At 34.6% G+C, this 19788-nt stretch overlaps 2 protein-coding genes and 1 pseudogene across 2 annotated transcripts; 1 reads left to right on the forward strand and 2 right to left on the reverse strand.

The window, feature by feature from the left end:
* Positions 1–976: 976 nt before the first annotated feature.
* On the reverse strand, positions 977–2738 carry LOC8262728 (probable hexosyltransferase MUCI70). The gene is made up of 3 exons (XM_048371379.1): positions 1999–2738; positions 1725–1903; positions 977–1485 (listed from the first exon to the last, which is right to left on the reverse strand). Exons 1-3 carry the CDS (start codon positions 2294–2296, stop codon positions 1399–1401), a joined length of 564 nt encoding a protein of 187 aa, XP_048227336.1. The 5' UTR covers positions 2297–2738; the 3' UTR covers positions 977–1398.
* A 2381-nt stretch (positions 2739–5119) lies between these two features.
* LOC8262727 (RING-H2 finger protein ATL8) lies at positions 5120–6213 on the forward strand. The gene is given in 2 exon segments (XM_025158708.2): positions 5120–5519; positions 5521–6213. Coding segments are annotated over 2 exon segments (621 nt in total). The 5' UTR covers positions 5120–5496; the 3' UTR covers positions 6119–6213.
* A 632-nt stretch (positions 6214–6845) lies between these two features.
* Positions 6846–19736, reverse strand: LOC8262726 (annotated as a pseudogene).
* Positions 19737–19788: the final 52 nt, after the last annotated feature.

Raw genomic sequence — 19788 nt, forward strand, 5'->3', positions numbered from 1 at the left:
GCTTCAATTCATCAAAATTCTCATTAGGAACATTCCAAAGAAGAGACAAATACAAAAAAACAAGGAGAAAAAAAGAAATCAATAAAGATTTCATACAATAGTAATCTAAGGTATGTAAGAAAAAGTAAAGCATTTTGTGGTTTTCATGAGATTTGTTCTCTCTCTTTCACATTTGCATACCATTCAACAAACAGAATAAGTCATTTATATTAATTCAAAGTATACATAATTGGTTCAAGAAAAAACTGAAGTACAAGTTATGTCAAGAATTAAAATAATATTTTAAGATGCCAACCAATTTACCATATGAAATAAACAAAAAATATAAGAAACCAATTAAAAGATTTTCCATTTTCTCAATAAAGACTTAATTGTCAAAAAAATTATAAATTTTACACTTGATATCAAATCTAACATAAAATTTTTATAATTTTTGAATTTTTATTTTTGACATTATATTTTAACATTAATTTCAATGAATCCATTGATTATGTCATAAATTAGACAACAATAAAAAGATAAATATTAAAGAAGTTAATCCATTGTTGTTCGCATTATAGGTCATTTTGCCTGGACTTCATTATATAGTTGAATCGATCCTTGGCTTCAAAACCGGCTTTTGGTAACACTCAGTAAGGACGTTTAGTCAGAGTGAGCTTATCGAATCTAGAAATGCGATTTTCTAACTTCAATTTTTATTTTAAATAGTTTTTTGAATTTTGAAAATTATTTTTTTCAAAAAGCAAATGACCTAAAAGCATATTTTTTTTATATTAAAAAAAAAAGCAGTTTATAAATAAATTGACAAAATTAATATATTAAATTAAAAAATTCTCAAACCCGCTTTTTAAACACCCTGCAAACCCAAAGGCACCATCAGTACATGCTCAAAACAGAGACAGTCAGTACTCCAACTTGCCAGGAATATAAGTCGTCCCTTGTTTACCCATCAAAATTTTTGTTACAAACAACCAAATTTGACATTTAATGAAAAAAATTATAATAATAGAATCCACAATATGGGAGGGTACAAAAGGCATTTGGGTGCATGGCTGGCTAGCCTCAAAATGGAACAAAGAATAGTGAATTGAATTGGTACAATGAAGAAGCTTTAAGTAGATCGCTAGTTACTTTTCCACACAGCTGTATTTAATTGGAGTTGGAGGGATCCAGCAATATTACCTCACCCCAATGAAAGAACTGCCAAGTAACTCCTGTATCCCTTGTATTTCCTTCAAGTTCAGATTGTATAATCCGGAGTACCTTGTCAACAACCATAATTTCGGTAACATATCTTGGGGGCATTGCAGGATCTATACCATCATCAGGCACTATATCTGGGAGTGGCTATGAATGATGTAAAGGAATAGGCTTCCCATGAAACACAATCGGCGCATTTCATTCTGCTGCTTGTTGACGGAGACTATTTCGCTTCTCCTCTGACCTGTGCTGAAACAGCTTTGCAACTGCTCTCCTCTCACAATCCTACAGCATACAAAATAGAAGTAGAATTAAACTTAATGTTCTACATACACACAAAGGGGTTGATCCAGTTGGCAAGGAAGGTGCATCCATTCCTTGTCATCCAGGATTCCACACCAGGAAAAGCACCCTTAAGATCACCTAGGGAAGGGATATAGTCTCTGGCAGAGCCTGAGGATCCCCCTGACAAATATAGCAAAAAAATAAAAAGTGATGATCTTCAGTTTAACAAAATTCTTCACCTTGAACATATGAAGACGAAATGGTTTGTCAGGATTCATTCTTCTTAGTTTCTGATATGTATACGCAAAACTCAGTTGGTCACGAGGAGTAAAGTGTTCAACCTCATTGAACCAAAGACAGGAAAACAGATTTGACATTGGAGTATGCGCTCTCACAATTAGAGACCCTTCAGGTACATCTATAGATGATACAAAATATTTTTTGTTAAAAGAAGGTGTAGAAGTTAAATATTTGTTATAAAATTGTACCATAAAAACAGGGGGGAGATCTTACTGCTGGGAAGAAGCTTGTTTGGATCAGAAGCATTAAACTTTTTCAGTCCATCAGCCTGGTAGAAAGTAAATTGCTGATCTATAATAGTATGATTATACTTATTCAGTCTCTTGTTTTGTGCGACCTCTTCCCATACACAATGGCGATCGTAGTGATTAGAAATAGCATACCCGTAACCTTTGCGCCAAAGGAAATATTCAAGAACGAGTAGAGGGTCAATTTGTAGACTTAATTTGCTATCCAACCAGATTGAATACCTGAGAACGCATTTATAGGTGAAAAATAATATACAAGTCATAGTGTATGTTTGCTAGGAATTTCACTGATCCAGAAACTTAATAATCTCAATGAGCATTGATGCCACAATCTCATAAAAAAAAGTGCTTTCATAGTCTATTAACTCTAAAATCCACATTTAAGAAAAGAAAAAAGAAAAAAACTCTACATCCACAGACAGAAACATAAAAGTGCCAGCAAGGGATTGTGACAGCTGCATGAGCATTTTAACAGTGTACTCGTTCTGAACTTTTAAATTCAAAATCCACAAATAATTCTAACATGAAAAGCTACTCGGAGCTCCCAACTTAAAAATATTTTAAATTATCGTTAGATCTCTAAGAATATTTCTAACTTGAGAACTACTTGAGACTCCACTTTATATATTTTATTAGTCTTTCACTTATTTATTCCTCGAGGAACCATATATTTTTAAGACCAATAAACATTTAAATCATAACATGCTTAGTTCCGACATACCTATACAATAGGACTTTTATCCTTAAAATTTTTAACAATTCAAATAATTAAAATGTGTGTGCACTTGTTTAGTTTTGCAATTTTGGATCAACGTCCAGTTCATCATTTCTTCTAAGACCACCAACACTTTCTGATATGAAGATAAAGCTCTTTCCGATTGGAGAGGTGGTTTGCTTCTTTTCTCATTAACTTTGATGTGTGCCTATTGCTTCCTCTTATTATCTTCAATATAAGATATGTTTCCACTAGGGCTGAGCACGGATCAGTCCAATTCGGTTATTTATAAATCACCAGTACCATACTAAACCTCGGTTATTTTAAAATTGAAGGTACCAGTACCGTACCAAACATAAAAGGATCCAATACCGTATTGTACCAATTTTACGGTTCAATACAGTTCGGTTCGGTGCTATTTTCGGTTCTAAAAAATTTAAAAAACACAACTTTAATCTCATCTTTAATCAAATACATTTAGAGAAAATATGATTACCAACCTAAAAAAAGTAGCACGAAAATCTGAATTAAAATTGCAATCACATTCTTGAACAACTTGTTTCGCAATTCAATCACTTGCAAATATAATAATTCATTCAATATTCAAATACAAACCATTAAAATATATATTACTGCTAGCATAAAAATATTTTACAGATGGCAATCATTAAAATAAATAAATTTACAAATTTTATATAGCACTAAAATACATGTCCAAAATTAGCAAAAGAATGTTATTACCTCCCCTCAAAATTAGCACTCCACATTTAATCTTGGCATAAGGGACTCACCAATCTCAGGATCTTGAATAATTTCTACAATAAAAGTAAAAAATAACGTTAATAAGACTTAACAGCATCAACAATAAACAAACATATGTAAGAAATAAAGAAATGTTACCTGACTCTATACTTTCAATATCCTCTATTGATTCTTCTAGTTTGATAGGTTTATTTGAACTTCTAAGCCAATCTTGATATCAAATGAGGACCTCCGCTGTTGTAGGAACTAAAGAACTTCTATATTGTTAAAAGATGTTTTGACAATTTTTTTCTCAAGTTTTGTTTGATCCTTTTCAAAAAAAAATTAAATTTATAAATATAATTTAATATTTTTTTATATTTTAATATTAATTTATAATATTTTAAAAGTTAATAAATTAATTATTTCTAAATATTTAATATTTTAAGTTTTATTAGTATAATAATATAAAAATTATTTTTAAAATATTTATTTCTTAATTTTAATAATTATATAAATTAATACTTTTAGTATAATTAATATTATTATTCTTAAAATAAAAATATTATATAATTAAAAATTAATTTATTAATAAATATAGAGTAAATAATATTATATTTATATAATAATATCTTTTATAATTTTTACTAATTTATATAACTTTTATTAAATTAAGTAATTTTTTAATTAACTTGTCGGAAATTTCTAGATAGTAAATAAATTTTAAATCTAGTATTATAATATGTATACTAGATTATTAGTATTAATATACTATGTGACATATTAATATATATAACTTATATTTTTTATAGAGTATAAAGTATATTATAATATTATAGTTATTTTTAATATGTATTATTTTTTATATTTCGATAACAATTGCTTGAATTATATAAATGATAAATATAAAATAATTTTTCATAGAGTATATATATTATTTCTTTTAATATATGTATTATTTATATAATATAAATAATTATTTATAAATATATGTAAAAATTCGATTCTACGGTTTGGTGGGATGAGTACAAGACGGATTCTGATGCGGTTTTTACTAAAGAACCGACTGGTACCATAATAGTAAAAAAATTCGGATCGGTTCAATTCGGTTATAAAAACTTTCGGTTTTTTCGATTCGTACTTTGTTTCGGAATCACCGAGATCCATGCTCAGCCCTAGTTTCCACTGGGTGCCTCCTTTTACATGTGTTTTCTGCATGTACTTTGTCTCATCTTATATCATCTTTGACATTCCTCATTCACTTATCACACATTATAAATAAGACACCAAAAAATAAAAATCGCAATGAGGTCTACTTTTATTTGATTTATGAATGATGATTTTAGAACTTTCCAGTAGAATAACAAATAATAAAAAATAACTAAAAGAAAAATTAATCCTTTATTTTGGCCTTATATAGATTCCAAGAGTAGTAAAAAATCTTATTCCAAGGTCTTTTTTCTGGCCATAGGTCTGTCTTGTGCCTCATTGTTTACTCTTTTTTTTTTTCAAGATCTGTTGTACCTTTTGTGTAGTTGTTTTTGTACTCTTACTAGCCTGTTTCTTTCAAACAAAAAGATAAATATACAAGCTCAGTAATGTATAATACTTTGCATAAAGAGTGTGTGAAAAGTGGACCCTTTATCCATAATATTAGAGAGAAGAGAGAAGAGAAAAGAGAAGAAGAAGAAGAAGAAGAAGAGGAACCTGTCTCCTACAGGTACATTCTACATTACTAGTTTGCTACGGCCTTTCCTTTCTTACCATCATCTTCTACTCACCTTCCTATTCTCCCTTTTTCATTTAATCTAATCTAAGTAACCCACTCCAACTGCCCACCAAATCTTACTAGAAGAACGCCCTATTTTTTATTCTTCCCTCTCCATATATACATGTGTTCACACCCACCTCGCAATTTCAAGAACCTCTCTAAACCCAATAATCTATTCTCTTCTCTCTTTCTTGAATCTTGAGTAATCTTGCCGGGTATGATCATAAGAACAACACATGGCTCGCTTTACAAGAATGCTTGCAGGTTGACTCTACTCCCGTGGCTGACCCACCGGAATCTGCGAACACTGAGTCAGATTTAGTAGTGATATTGGCAGCTCTTCTATGTGCATTAATATGTGTGGTTGGACTCATTGCAGTGGCTCGGTGTGCCTGGCTCCGCCGCACTGGCAGTGCTTCTAGTTATCCATCTCAGGCTGCTGCTAATAAGGGTCTAAAGAAGAAGATCCTACAGTCTCTCCCCAAGTTTACCTATGGCTCTGCAGCTGCTACTGCTGCAGCAGCAGGTTCTTGCAAGTATGCATCCACAGAGTGCGCAATCTGCTTAGGTGAGTTTGAAGAGGGTGATGAAGTTAGAGTTTTGCCACAGTGTGGACATGGGTTCCATGTTGGGTGCATAGACACTTGGCTAGGATCCCACTCTTCCTGTCCTTCTTGCCGCCAGATCTTGGTGATGGCTAGGTGTCACAAATGTGGCCAGTTTCCTACCATCTCCTCATGCGGTGGAGCTACGGTTGAAGCAGATAGAAAGGCCACAGAAAGTAATAGTAATACTAATGTTAATGTTAGTAATAATAACAATCAGCATGATACTGTTATTGCTGGGTTCTTGCCTTGACAAACCCCACAATTTTTTTTTGGTCACTGAATTTGCCTGATTATCTATGTACAGTTAATTAGAGGTTTGCTACCCTCTACCATAGCTTCCAGCCAGAGCTCATTGCAGTTTCTAGAGTCCAATGAACATGAACAACTTACTCAATGTTGGTTTTGTACATGATAATTTTGCCCTTTTCTTATATGTTTCATTTTTCTTCTCTTCAATTATCTAGAGATAGTAGTACCTTCTAGATGCTAGAGTCATTTTCCAGGTTGAGTCCACTAGTTCTCTTTTCTAATTAAAAAAAACAAAATTCTTTTATAAGTTAGAAAGTACAAAACCAACATTGAGTAAGTTGCTCATGTTCATTGGACTCTAGAAACTGCAATGAGATAATAAATTTTATTCATATATCATCTTCTCCCTAGTTTTCTTTCTCTTCCAGAATAACAATTAACTCCTTATGTGACACAAAGGTATAAAGTCAAGGAGAATGAATGAAACAGCACTTGCAGCATACTTTACCAATCCTACATGTAAAGCCATTTAGTCTACGTTATTCTTTATTCCTAAATACTGTAATTGATTCTCCATTTTGCACCTTTTTTTTTGGCCCACTTCTACAACAATAGAGATGTATCAGTCACAATTCATATTTATATTCCGTTCCTGTTCTAAACCCAGAAAAATCCAATTATTTAGCTTTACCATTCTGTCCTTTGATCCGCAGCTATGAGACATTACAGAAAGGAGTGAAGGAGCATCATTCAGTGTTATTTCCATCCAAAAACAGTATTATTTGCATAAACATATAACAAATCATTAGATACAATTACAATAATACAAATAAATAACTAAAGGGCAAGATAGAGAACCTGAAAAGGAAAGATGCTTTTCTGCTGTCTTTAAGATTTAACCCAATCTAATGAATCCTAAGAGACTTTAACTATATAGTGCTGATATTCCAGATGAAGATGGGAAACTGTGATTGTTCGTTGTCCTACAGAAAAGAAATGCAGCTATTACTTTACCTTTTATTCGAAGTTCGCATCAGGGTCCACCACAGATCCGAGGTTATCCTTACTGAAACCAAAAAGATAAAAGAAAAATCTTGTAATATCAACTGATATTTTTCCCCTTTGACAGTTAAGCATGATTACAAACAAGGACTTAAAAGGACAGACATTTATACCAGCAAAATATGACCGAATATACAAGTGTATATAAAGAATTCCAAGGTTTGTGCCCATCATCCTCTTCAAACATGTACAGCATGGCTTATTATCATTGACTACTCAATTACAGTTCTGTTCTGCCAACCTTCCCTAACTTTTGCTAGAATCCTATCCATCACAATATGTCACCTTCTGGTGCAACTCGATAGTCTGTGTGCCAGACTCTCCCATATCATTAACAAAAAGCAGCAGTCTAAGTAAAATACCTGTCTCTAATATTCTTTTGCCTACTCTAGGTATGATATGAGGTGAACATATAATATAGCACAAAAAGTTCAGTCTGAAAACAACTGGTGTTCCAAAAGAATTATAGACCTTAGGGATGAAACAGAGCTTGAAAAAAGGTATCCCCGCAATGCTTACAATCAGATGCAGCAGATCTTTTCCTTTTCTTAAATAATACAGCAATGTAAGTATTAAAAAAAAAAGTCAATCTCCAGCAGAACATGACTGCACTGATACTGTCCACATAGTATATCTGCCCCATGTGCAAAAGTAACCAAAAGAATTCTAATATTTCCACTCTTTCAACATAATACTCAATATTTGCCCAATAATTAAGGTATAAATGATTGACCAGAAAAGTACATGCAACTACTATTCCTCATCAACCACTTAAATTAAAGGTGAAGAAAGCAAAAGCACCATACACTTCCAAAAGGCTTATTTTTTTTACCTTGTATAAAGAATGATAAGATCATAATCATCAAAAATCATTAGTGGGATTCAAGGACTATAAATATCAAATTACTTAATCCAGAAATTGACATCCATTTGATCACTCAATTTCCTCTTCTTCATTGCTGCCACTGCCAAACATGGAAGCCATTTACATGGCAAGTTTTGCTGCCATTTCTCTCCTTTGAAAATCAGGCATAAACCCCAAGTTGTCACAAATATTTCCAATCTCAGACATCAACTGATCTAAATCCTCGAATTCACAAGGTGTAACCTCATTTATTTCTGTGCTTTTGCTAGGATCTTCTACGTTGGTTACCACTTCCTTATCATCCTGCAATTCTATTTTTGATGTGAGGACTGTAGGTCTTCGTCAAACTTTTCCAAAACCTCATGATTGTCATCTCTATTATAATTGTTCTGCTCAAGTGATGCCCCCAAATCTGAAACAGCACTAGTATCATTTGCAGAAACCCATTCTACGTGTGTGTCATCCAACGGTTCAGCTGAACCAGCAGACAGAACTTCGTACTCGAAGTCACAATCAGATTCTTCTTCTCACAACTCTCTGCAGGGTATATGAAAACTGTTGGAATAGAAAATATTGACCTAGCTGTAAATATAGGAATTCTAGGCTACATTAAAGTAGATTAGGCAAATCATTAGGCAGATTTCTTATATAGCTGTGATTATGTTCTTTCTTTATTTGAGTGATGTTTGTACCTTTATATATATACAATGTAATACATGTAAATTAAGAAGCAATAAAACTTATCTTTTCTATTTATTTGCATGGTATCAGAGCCATCCGAAAAAAAAAACCCTAGCCTCCTCAAAGAAAAATCTAGCCACTGGAATTCCACCATGCCTGCAACTCCATCTGATGGGTCAGTCACTAATCCTACTTCTGAAATACCTACTTCATCCAATCAACAAAAAATCTTAGCCACATCTTATTCTCATTCAGTCCAAATAATTATTGTTAGGCTGAATGGAGAGAATTTTCTACGCTGGTCTCAGTCTGGGCGTATGTATATTCGAGGTATAGGGAAGAGTGGATACTTAACTGGTGAAAAGAAGGAACCAGACATGGATGACCCATCCTATTCTTCTTGGGATGCAGAAAATTCCATGGTTATGACATGGATAGTCAACTCCATGGAGTACGACATAAGTTCCAATTACATGTGTTATCACACAGCAAAGGAATTTTGGGATAATGTCAATTTAATGTATTCAGATCTAGGAAATCAGTCTCAGATATATGAAATCATGCTAAAACTAGGGGAAATCCATCAAGGTGAGGATAGTGTCACCAAATATTTTAATTCTCTGAAACGTCTATGGCAAGACTTGGACTTGTTTAATTTTTATAAATGAAAATCCACTGATGATTGCAATCATTACAAAAAAAAGGTAGAAGATGATCGCATTTTCAAATTCCTCATGGGACTTAATGTGGAGTTTGATGAAGTGAGAGGGCGAATCATTGGGAGACAGCCCCTTCCATCTAATGGCGAGGTATTTGCTGAGGTTCGACATGAGGAAAGTCGTAGGCTGGTTATGTTGGGGAAAAGAGGCTCAAACAGCAACACTGAAAATTCTGCATTAGCAGCAGCTGAATCCTATGCAAGAAAAATGAAGAAATTTGATGAAAAGCCCCGTGTTTGGTGTGACCACTGCAACAAACCAAAGCATACACGCGAATGCTGCTAGAAACTTCATGGAAAACCAGCTAACTGGAAGGGAAAACATGAAGGCAAGTTCAATCGGACTCCTTTTGCAAATGAAGTTGAAGCTGTCCCCTTCACTCCACAACAAGTTGATCAAATACTAAAGCTGCTGAAATCTAATTCTGGATCATCTAGTACTCCTAATGCTTCCTTGGCACAAACAAGTAGAAAATTAAATGCCTTACCTTGTGTGAGTCTAAGTGCTCCATGGATCATAGATTCTGGAGCATTTGACCATATGACAAGTGTCTCAAGTTTATTTCATACTTATGTTCCTTGTTTTGGTCATGAAAAAATTCGTATAGCAGATGGTTCTTACACACCAATTGCTGGTAAAGGTACAATCAGTTTGTCAAAAACCTTGACTCTTAAATCTGTCCTCCATGTACCTAAACTTGCATGTAATCTATTATCTGTCAGTAAACTGTTTAAAGATTCCAATTGCCATGTCATTTTTTGTGACTCCTATTGTGTGTTTCAGGACCAGAATTCGGGGAGGAAGATTGGCAGTGCTAGGATGATAGATGGGCTCTACCATTTTGAAGCTGAAGCCTCCAAAGATGAAAAACCTCATGGACTAAGTAGTGTTAGTTCTATCTTTGTTAAAGATAAAATCATGTTTTGGAATTATAGATTAGGGCATCCTAGTTTTTTCTACCTTAAAAGGCTGTTTCCTACTTTATTTAAAGAAATAGATTGTTCTTGTTTTCATTGTGAACATTGCATTTTATCAAAAAGTCATAAGCACATTTATCATTCAAAGCCTTATCAACCCTCAAGGCCTTTTTATTTAATTCACAGTGATGTGTGGGATCCCTCACTGATCCATACTTGTTTGGAAAAAAAATGGTTTGTCACATTTATCGATGATCATACTCGATTGTGTTGGGTTTTTTTAATGACTAACAAGTCTGATGTTAAGACGCTCTTTCAAAATTTTTACGCTATGATTGAAAATCAATTTCAAACTAAAATTAGTACCCTACATACTGATAATGGTACAGAGTATTTCAATGAAACGCTTGGAAAGTTTTTAAAAGACAAGGGTATTCAACATAAATCTACTTGTGTTGATACGCCCCAACAAAATGATATAGCTGAGCGCAAAAATAGACACTTATTGGAAGTGACTCGTGCTATTATGTTCTCTATGTATGTACCTAAATATTTATGGGGAGAAGCTATTTTAACTGCATCATATTTGATTAATAGAATGCCTACCCGTGTTCTTGATTTTACTACTCCCCTTGAATGTTTTCAACGTCACTTCCCACAACATCGTCTTTCATCCAATTTACCTCTTAAAATTTTTGGTTGCACAACCTATGTCCATTTATCTAGCAACAAGGATCAATCCAAACTAGATCCAAGGGTTGAGAAAAATGTTTTTGTTGGTTATGCATCAAATAAGAAGGGGTATAAATTTTTTAATCCCCACAATAAAAAGGTCATAATTTATATGGATATTATCTTTCTTGAAAATCAGCCTTATTTCAAAAGTAATTTTCGTCAGGGGAGCAATTAGAGGAAGAAAATAAATGGGACAGCATTGTTTTACCCAAAATTGTGGCTTCTACGCCAAATATTTTTAAAGATAAAACTTCTATTGTGTCAAGCAATATTGAATCTATGACAGAGAAAGAAACACTTTCAAATAATGAGCGTGAGGTTCTTGTTTATACAAGGAGAAAAGATCACAAAAAAGATAGAGAACTCATCATCTCCTCAGCACCTAGTCAATCCACTCCGAATTCAGGTACTCAAGATTCTTCTCAAAATAATTGTTCTTTCGATAATCCTCAAAAATCACATGAATATTGTGATCTTGATGTCCCTATTGCACTTAGAAAAGGAACCCGTTCTTGTACTAATCATCCAATTGCAAATCATTTATCTTATAATAAAATCTCCAAGAATCATATGGCATTTGTGTCAAAAATCTCAAATCTGTTTATTCCAAGAAATATTCAAGAAGCACTTGATGATCCAAATTGGAGGATGGCAGTAATGGAAGAAATGGGTGCGTTGAAAAGGAATGGGACATGGGAAGTGGTAGAACTCCGCAAAGATCAAAAAATTGTTGGTTGCAAATGGGTTTTTACTGTAAAATGTAAAGCAGATGGCAATGTGGAGAGATACAAGCCTAGGCTGGTGGCTAAGGGGTTTACTCAAACTTATGGTATCGATTACCAAGAAACTGTTGCTCCAGTAGCCAAAATTAACTCTATACGTGTTTTATTGTCTCTCGCAGTTAATTTCAGTTGGCCACTACACCAACTAGATGTGAAAAATGTCTTTCTCAATGGTGATTTAGAAGAGGAAGTGTTCATGAGTCCACCTCCTGGATTTGAAAAATCCGTTGGCAAAAACAAAGTTTGCAGACTTAAGAAATTTTATATGGCCTCAAGCAATCCCCAAGAGCATGGTTTGAACGATTCGGGGAAACAATGAAAAAATATGGATACAATCAAAGTCAAGCAGACCACACCATGTTTTATAAACGTTCTAAAGAAGGTAAAACAGTAGTGTTGGTTGTGTATGTTGATGATATGATTTTAACTGGTGATGATGATGATGAATTAGCTAGTTTAAAAAAAAAGCTAAGTCAGGATTTTGAGATCAAAGACCTAGGGGCATTAAAGTATTTTCTAGGCACGGAGGTGAATCTCAAATTAAATCTTGCAAAGCCAGAGGACATAACTGAAAAGGAGAGGTTTCAGCGTTTAGTGGGGAGACTTATATATCTGTCACATACTCGTCCTGATATAGCATTTGCAGTAAGCATGATTAGCCAATTTATGCACTCACCAGGCCAAGAACACTTTGAAACTGCCTATAGGATACTTAGATATCTAAAGGGAACACCTGGAAAATGACTGATGTTTAAAAAATCTGGTCATTTGCAAGTGGAAGTCTATACCGATGCTGATTGGGCAGGTAGCACGACAGATAGAAGGTCAACATCAGGGTATTGCACTTTTATTGGAGGAAATCTTGTTTCCTGGAGGAGCAAAAAACAAAATGTTGTAGCACGTAGTAGTGCTGAAGCTGAATTCAGATCTCTTGCACATGGAATTTGTGAATCAATGTGGATTAAAAGGTTACTAGAAGATTTGGAACTACCTATTTCCTTCCCTATGAAAGTCTATTGTGACAACGAAGCTGCTTGTTCCATTGCACATAATCCAGTTCATCATGATCGGACTAAGCATGTTGAAGTTGACAAGCACTTTATCAAAGAGAAGATTGAAAGTGGACTGATTTATATTCTTTATATTCCTATATCTCAACAAATAGCTGATATTTTTAACAAAGGACTACTGAAAAGACAATTTGATTTTCTAGTAAGCAAGCTGTCAATGGGAGATATTTTTCAGCCAGCTTGAGGGGGAGTGTTGGAATAGGAAATATTGACCTAGCTGTAAATGTAGGAATTCTAAGCTACATTAAAGGAGATTAGGCAAATCATTAGGCAGATTTCTTATATAGGCAAATTTTTTATATAGCTGTGATTATGTTCTTTCTTTATTTAGGTGATGTTTGTACCTATATATATATACAATGTAATACATGTAAATTAAGAAGCAATACAACCTATCTTTTCTATTTATTTGCAAAAACATTTAGTGACCCAGAGAATGAATCAGAAAATAAGTTAAATAACAGTACAGAGAACCTTCTTTGAATCAGAAAATAAGTTAAATAACAGTACAGAGAACCTTCTTTATAAGTTAATGTTGGCTGAGTTATGCCATTTCCAGATTTTAAAATCATCCCAGGCCACATATGAGCAGAAAGAGCATCAAGTAGATGTTCAACTCCTTGTGAATCGCCACCACCGATAAACTGTCAAGAAATGACTTCATTATCTCACGGATTCCATAAGTGAAATTAACATATATTACAAAGAAAATATTTTTCTGGTTGATCAGCTCTCTTTCAAACTCTGCTTTAATCCTACCAGAATCTCAAGGAAGGCCTTAACATGTTTGACTTCTACTTTTATACCTATGTTGGATCTCAAAAACACCTTTCATTAGTTTGAAAAGTTCCATAACTGCATAATGTTTATAAATATCCATTGCGTCATTTACAAATTGTACATGATTTACCTGCGCTAAGAATATAATGCACCCAGAAAAATCGTATATCATCCCAAAGATAGATATACACAAAGCTAGTCGTAATGATAACATAGTTTATTTTTATTTACAGATTCCACTCTATCAGCCAAATTAAGAAAGAATAGAATAAAACAAAAGAAACGACGAATCATTTTTCAAGTATAAGGTGTACTGGAATATTTCCTCTACTAAGGATAGATATGTAGAGAGGCAGGCAGAATGATATTGTAAATTATTTTACTTAGCATATATAGCTGTATACCTATTTAAGAATTATAGTTGTAATATTTCTCTATTTATTTCCTGTAATTATTCCTATATAGTTGACCACCTTAAATAGGTCTAGTTATCTTGTATAAATACCTTGAGATATATGGAATAAACATAAGAGTGTTTTTCAGTCAATTGGTATTTTGGTATCAGAGCAAAAAAAAAATTTTCCGCTGCCTTCTTTTGTTCAAACCCTAGCCGTCATCTAGCTGCAATGTATACTAAAACTAACAACAAAGGGATTCCTGATAGTAAGAAACTCTCGACGGTGACCATTCATGAGACCTCTTCTCCAATCCATATTAAATTAGATGGTTCTAATTATCGTGTTTGGCCAAAGATTTTAGAGATGCATATTGCTGGCAGGAAGAAGAAGGGTTATATTACTGGAAGAAAGGTTGCATCTACAGAAGAAAGCTATGATGAATGGGAAGCTGAAGATGCCCTTGTCAAGTCTTGGCTTATTAATTCCATGACTGATAATCTGATGTCGCACTTTGTTCAGTGTGGGACATCTAAAGAAGTTTGGGAGGCGGCTAAGAGGAGCTATCTTGATGTTTCTGACTCTTCCCAAGTATATGAACTGATGAAGAGGTCATTTCAATTGCGCCAGGTGGTCGACCTCTCCCAAAATATTTCAATGAGTTAAATTCAATTTTCATAGAGCTTGATTATCGTAGGCCCAATGACATGACATGTGCTGCTGATATTGAAAAACAAAGGAAACGTATTGCAGAGGATCACATCTATATGTTTCGCAAGTGTTGATCACAGTTTGGATCAAGTTAGCAGTCGTGTTTTGGCTACCTTCCCTTTACCAGGCTTGGAAGAAGCCTACTCTTTAGTTCGTCGTGAAGTGCAGAGACAAGTCACCATGGGAACAGAAAATCATTCTGAGGCTTCAGCTCTAATGATCCAAAAGAGCACCTCTCAGATGACTCCTTCTGTTCCTATGAATCTACTGCTTCCAATTCTCGCTTCTGCACTCATTGCAATAGTACCAGGTATACAGTAGATGTTTGTTGGAAGAAGCATGGCTATCCGAAGTGGTATAAACTTAAACAAGCTGAGAAGAAAAATAAGAAATATACTCAGATTGTTGTTCCTGACACTTCTCCACCTTCTGCTTCTCATGTCTCTCAAGTGTCTCCTCAACAAGGTAATTCTAGTCTGACATATGTTTGTACTGCTTCTAATACTTGGGTTATTGATTCAGGGGCTACTGACCATATGACTAGTAATTCTTCTATACTTTTCTCTCTAATGTCTTCTCAATGTCATCTGTCTTACTTGCCTCTGATCTTTCTAATAATCTTCTTTCCATTAGTAAGATTACCAAAAATCTTAATTGTTCTGCAATATTTGATTCTACTCATTGTGTCTTTCAGGACAAACGTACGAAGATGACGATTGGCATTGGTAAGGAAAGAGGTCTTTATTACCTAGAGGGGGCTACGGAATTTAAATCTGAACCTAGCCATGGTTTTCAAGTAGAGAGAGAGTCGTTTGATAGAGAGAAGATTCTTTTATGGCATTGTCGTTTGGGGCATCCATCTTTTCCTTATTTAGAGCGTTTATTTCCTAAATTGTTTCACAATGTTGCTATCTCTAATCTAAGATATGAACAATGCATTTATGCTAAAAACCATCGTGTTCCTTTCAAAACCAGTTTCAATAAGAGTTCTATTCCTTTTTCATGTGTTTATATTGATGTGTGGGGTCCTTTTTCTACTCCATTTGCCTCAGACCATAAATACTGTGTCTTTTATTGATGACTGCACTAGAGTGAGCTAGGTATATTTGATGAAATCTAAAAGAGATGTTATATAGGTGATTCCTCAATTTTACAAAATGATTGTCACACAGTTTCATACTCAGGTCCAAGTTTTTCATTCTGAGAATGGTCGTGAGTTTGTAAATTAGTCTCTTACCAATTTCTTCCTAGAACATGGCATCCTACACCAAACAACTTGTGCCTACACACCATAACAAAATGGTGTAGCAGAGCGTAAGAATCGTCAGATCCTTGAGATTGCTCGGGCTTTAAGCTTTACTATGCAGGTTCCTAAACATTTGTGGGCTGAGGCTATCATGACTGCTATCTTTCTTATTAATCAAATGCCTGCTCGTATCATTAATTTTCAAACCCCTTTAAGGATGTTATCACAATTTCACTCTATTCCTTCTGCTTTAAATATTTGTCCTAAGGTTTTTGGTTGTGTATGTTATGTTCATGTACACTCTATATATAGGGATAAGCTTGATCCACGTGCTCTTAAATGTGTTTTTCTTGGTTACTCTAATTCTCAAAAAGGCTATAAATATTTTCATCCTCCTACAAGTAAATATTATGTTTCCATGGATGTTCAGTTTTGTGAACAAGTATCTTATTTTTTTGGGGATGTATTTATGATTCCTCTTCAGGGGGAGATTAGTAGTAAGGAAGAGAAATGGTTATGGTTAGAAGAGAAGTTGTGGATGTCGAGTAAGGGGGAGAATTCAGCTAGTATGGAGAATAATGAATCTTTAGATAATACTTGTTCTATTGAGTTTGAGTCTGAATTTAAGGAGAAAAAGGATGAAAGACCAGCTAGGTTATACCAAAACGGTTATACAAGAAGAAAGCAGAATGCCACTGTTATGCCTTCTCCTGACTCTAGTGCCCCTCTTGATGATACTACCATGCCATCAGATGGCTCTACTATTAATCCTGAGGTATGTATTCCCTCTCCTACAACTTCAACTTTAGAGAAAGATTCTAGTCCTGTAACATTAGAAAATGCTATTTTGAATCCATAAGTTATGGATCACGGTCATGGTAGGAGATATCCCCCTCATGAACGTAGAGAAACTGATAGGTTGGGTTTTTCCAAGTCATCTTTTAATGTCACTTATCCTATTTCTAATTTTATCTCTTATCATCATCTGTCTAAGGCTCATCTAGCTTTTGCTATTCAGTTGTCTTCTATGTCTATTCCTAGTCATTTTCAGGAAGCCCTTGGAGATCCTAAGTGGAAGGTTGCTATGAAAGAGGAAATGAAGGCTCTCCAAAAAAATTCTACTTGGGAGATGGTTGAGTTGCCACAGGAAAAGAAGAAAGTAGGATGCAAATGAGTGTTTACAGTGAAATACAAGTCAGATGGGACAGTTGAAATGTACAAGGCTAGACTGGTGGCCAAAGGTTACACTCAAACCTATGGGATTGACTATCAAGAGACTTTTGCTCCTGTGGCTAAGATGAACACCATTCAAGTCATTCTATCTCTTGCAGCCAATCTACACTAGCCTTTACGCCAGTTTAATGTAAAAAATGCTTTTCTCCATGGTGATTTGATAGATGAGGTGTATATGGAACCTCATTCAGGATTTACACTAGGAGGAGGCAAGGTGAGCAAGCTGAAAAAGGCATTGTATGGGTTGAAACAATCGCCAAGGGCATGGTTTGGCAAGTTGAGCTACTCAATGAAGGAGTATGGTTTTAAGCAAGCTTTGGCAGATCATACTCTGTTTTATAAAAGGGAGCATGATGATATAACCTTGCTTATTGTTTATATTGATGACATGATTGTTACAGGTAGTAATGCTAGTGAGATAGAGAAACTTCAAAGCTATTTGGCAAAGGAGTTTGAGATGAAGGACTTGGGATTCTAAAATACTTCTTAGGTGTTGAAGTATCTCGGTCCAAGCAAGGACTTTTTCTCTCCCAACGGAAGTATATTTTAGATCTCTTAGCTGAAACTGGTAATTCTGCCTGTGAACTTGTAAATACTCCTATTGAGGTGAATCATGGTGTATCTATCTATCCTGATCAGGTTCCGACTAACAAGGAGAGATATCAGAGACTAGTGGGAAAGTTGATTTATCTAACTCACACTAGGCCTGATTTATCATATGCAGTTAGTGTTGTCAGTCAGTTTATGCACAATCCAAGTGATCGACACATGAACGCAGTGAATTGTATTTTGACTTATCTGAAGTCCTCTCCAGGTAAAGGTATTATGTTCTCCAAACATGGGCACTTGGATATTATGGGTTATACAGACTCTGACTTTGCTAGCTCTAAATTGGATAGAAAGTCTACTTCAGGCTATGTGTCATTCGTTGGAGGTAATCTAGTGACTTGGAGGAGTAAGAAACAGAATGTGGTGTCATTGTCTAGTGCAGAAGCTGAAAACCGGGCTCTTCATCATGCAACCAAAGAGCTTGCTTGGTTAAAAATTCTCTTAAAAGAACTTGGGTTTGGTCCAAAGAAACCTATGGTACTTTATTGTGATAACATTGCAGCTATTGAGATAGCTAACAATCCGGTTCAACATGATCGAACTAAGCACATTGAAGATGACATAAATTATATCAAGGATAACCTAGATTCTGGTATGATAGAGGTTCCTTACATTAAGAGTGCAGATCAGCTGGCCGACATGATGACTCACGCTGTTACTAGTGGCTCATTTTATGCATCATTATCCAAGTTGGGCATGTGTGATATCTATGTACCAACCTGTGGGGGAGACTTAGCATATATAGTTGTATACCTATTTAGGAATTATAGTTGTAATATTTCTCTATTTATTTCCTATAATTATTCCTATATAGTTGACTACCTTAAATAGGTCTAAGTATCTTGTATAAATACCTTAAGATATTTGGAATAAACATAAGAATGTTTTTCAGTCAATGATTATTTATTTTGATTCATCAGCTACTAGTTAACTTAACCTGAAGGCAAAAGGAGTAGGCCTTACATTTATCAAAATCAGCATTAGAGGCACAGGCTTCAATTACTCAATGTTGTGCTCACTGCACCATTCAGTACATAACCTCTTGATCTCCCATGCTGGTTCCTCACTACCCAATAGACAACGTCCTTCAGTTTCCGTTATCCCATATTCAGAGACCTCTTTATAAGAATCAGAAGAAGACTTTAAGTTTCAGTAGGCGTCTTCTATATTCAGCATGGACAAAATGAACTAGCATAAGATCGACTTTGTTTTCAATGCATAATAATATTTCAAACTTGTGAATATTAATGCGAGATACCCAATCCAGAATTGCAGCAAAAGAAGATAGCTGTGCATAACCCATTAAAAGGGATACACTGAATCAGTATACCACTTTGGACTGCAAATCATAACCCAAAGAAAACCAAATTCGGAGCAGAAACCAAATAAAATATACGATTTAGTATTATTTTTTCTAAAAGAAAACCTCACCCACAGGCAAGTAATTCAGTTCATGAATCAGAAGCATCTTCAAAATCCACGGATAATAATCCTGCAACCAGAACATAGCTTAAAACGCTAAAGCCACATTATTTCTTCTAGATGATTAAGTTATTTAACCATTAATTTTATACTTAAACTAATCTGCTATGTACAACTTGCAAGTATATCCTAGCAGAAGAGTGTGATTTAAAGAACAAAGTAAGGGTACCATTTTTTGACAAGAACTCAAACTCGATCAATGAACAAAAGAGAATGGAAGGATAATAAAGATAGCTACGGGAGAGGAGCGTCCGTTTGCCAATGCTGGAGGACCCGATCAAGAAGATTCCAGGTCGGTTCTCTAGAGATGTAGCGTTTATTTCTTGGCCCATTTTTTGTCAATCAGATTATTCAGAAATTCAATTAAAAATTTTGATCACTAAG

This window comes from Ricinus communis, chromosome 2 (assembly GCF_019578655.1).
Source record: "Ricinus communis isolate WT05 ecotype wild-type chromosome 2, ASM1957865v1, whole genome shotgun sequence".
Classification (NCBI taxonomy): domain Eukaryota; kingdom Viridiplantae; phylum Streptophyta; class Magnoliopsida; order Malpighiales; family Euphorbiaceae; genus Ricinus; species Ricinus communis.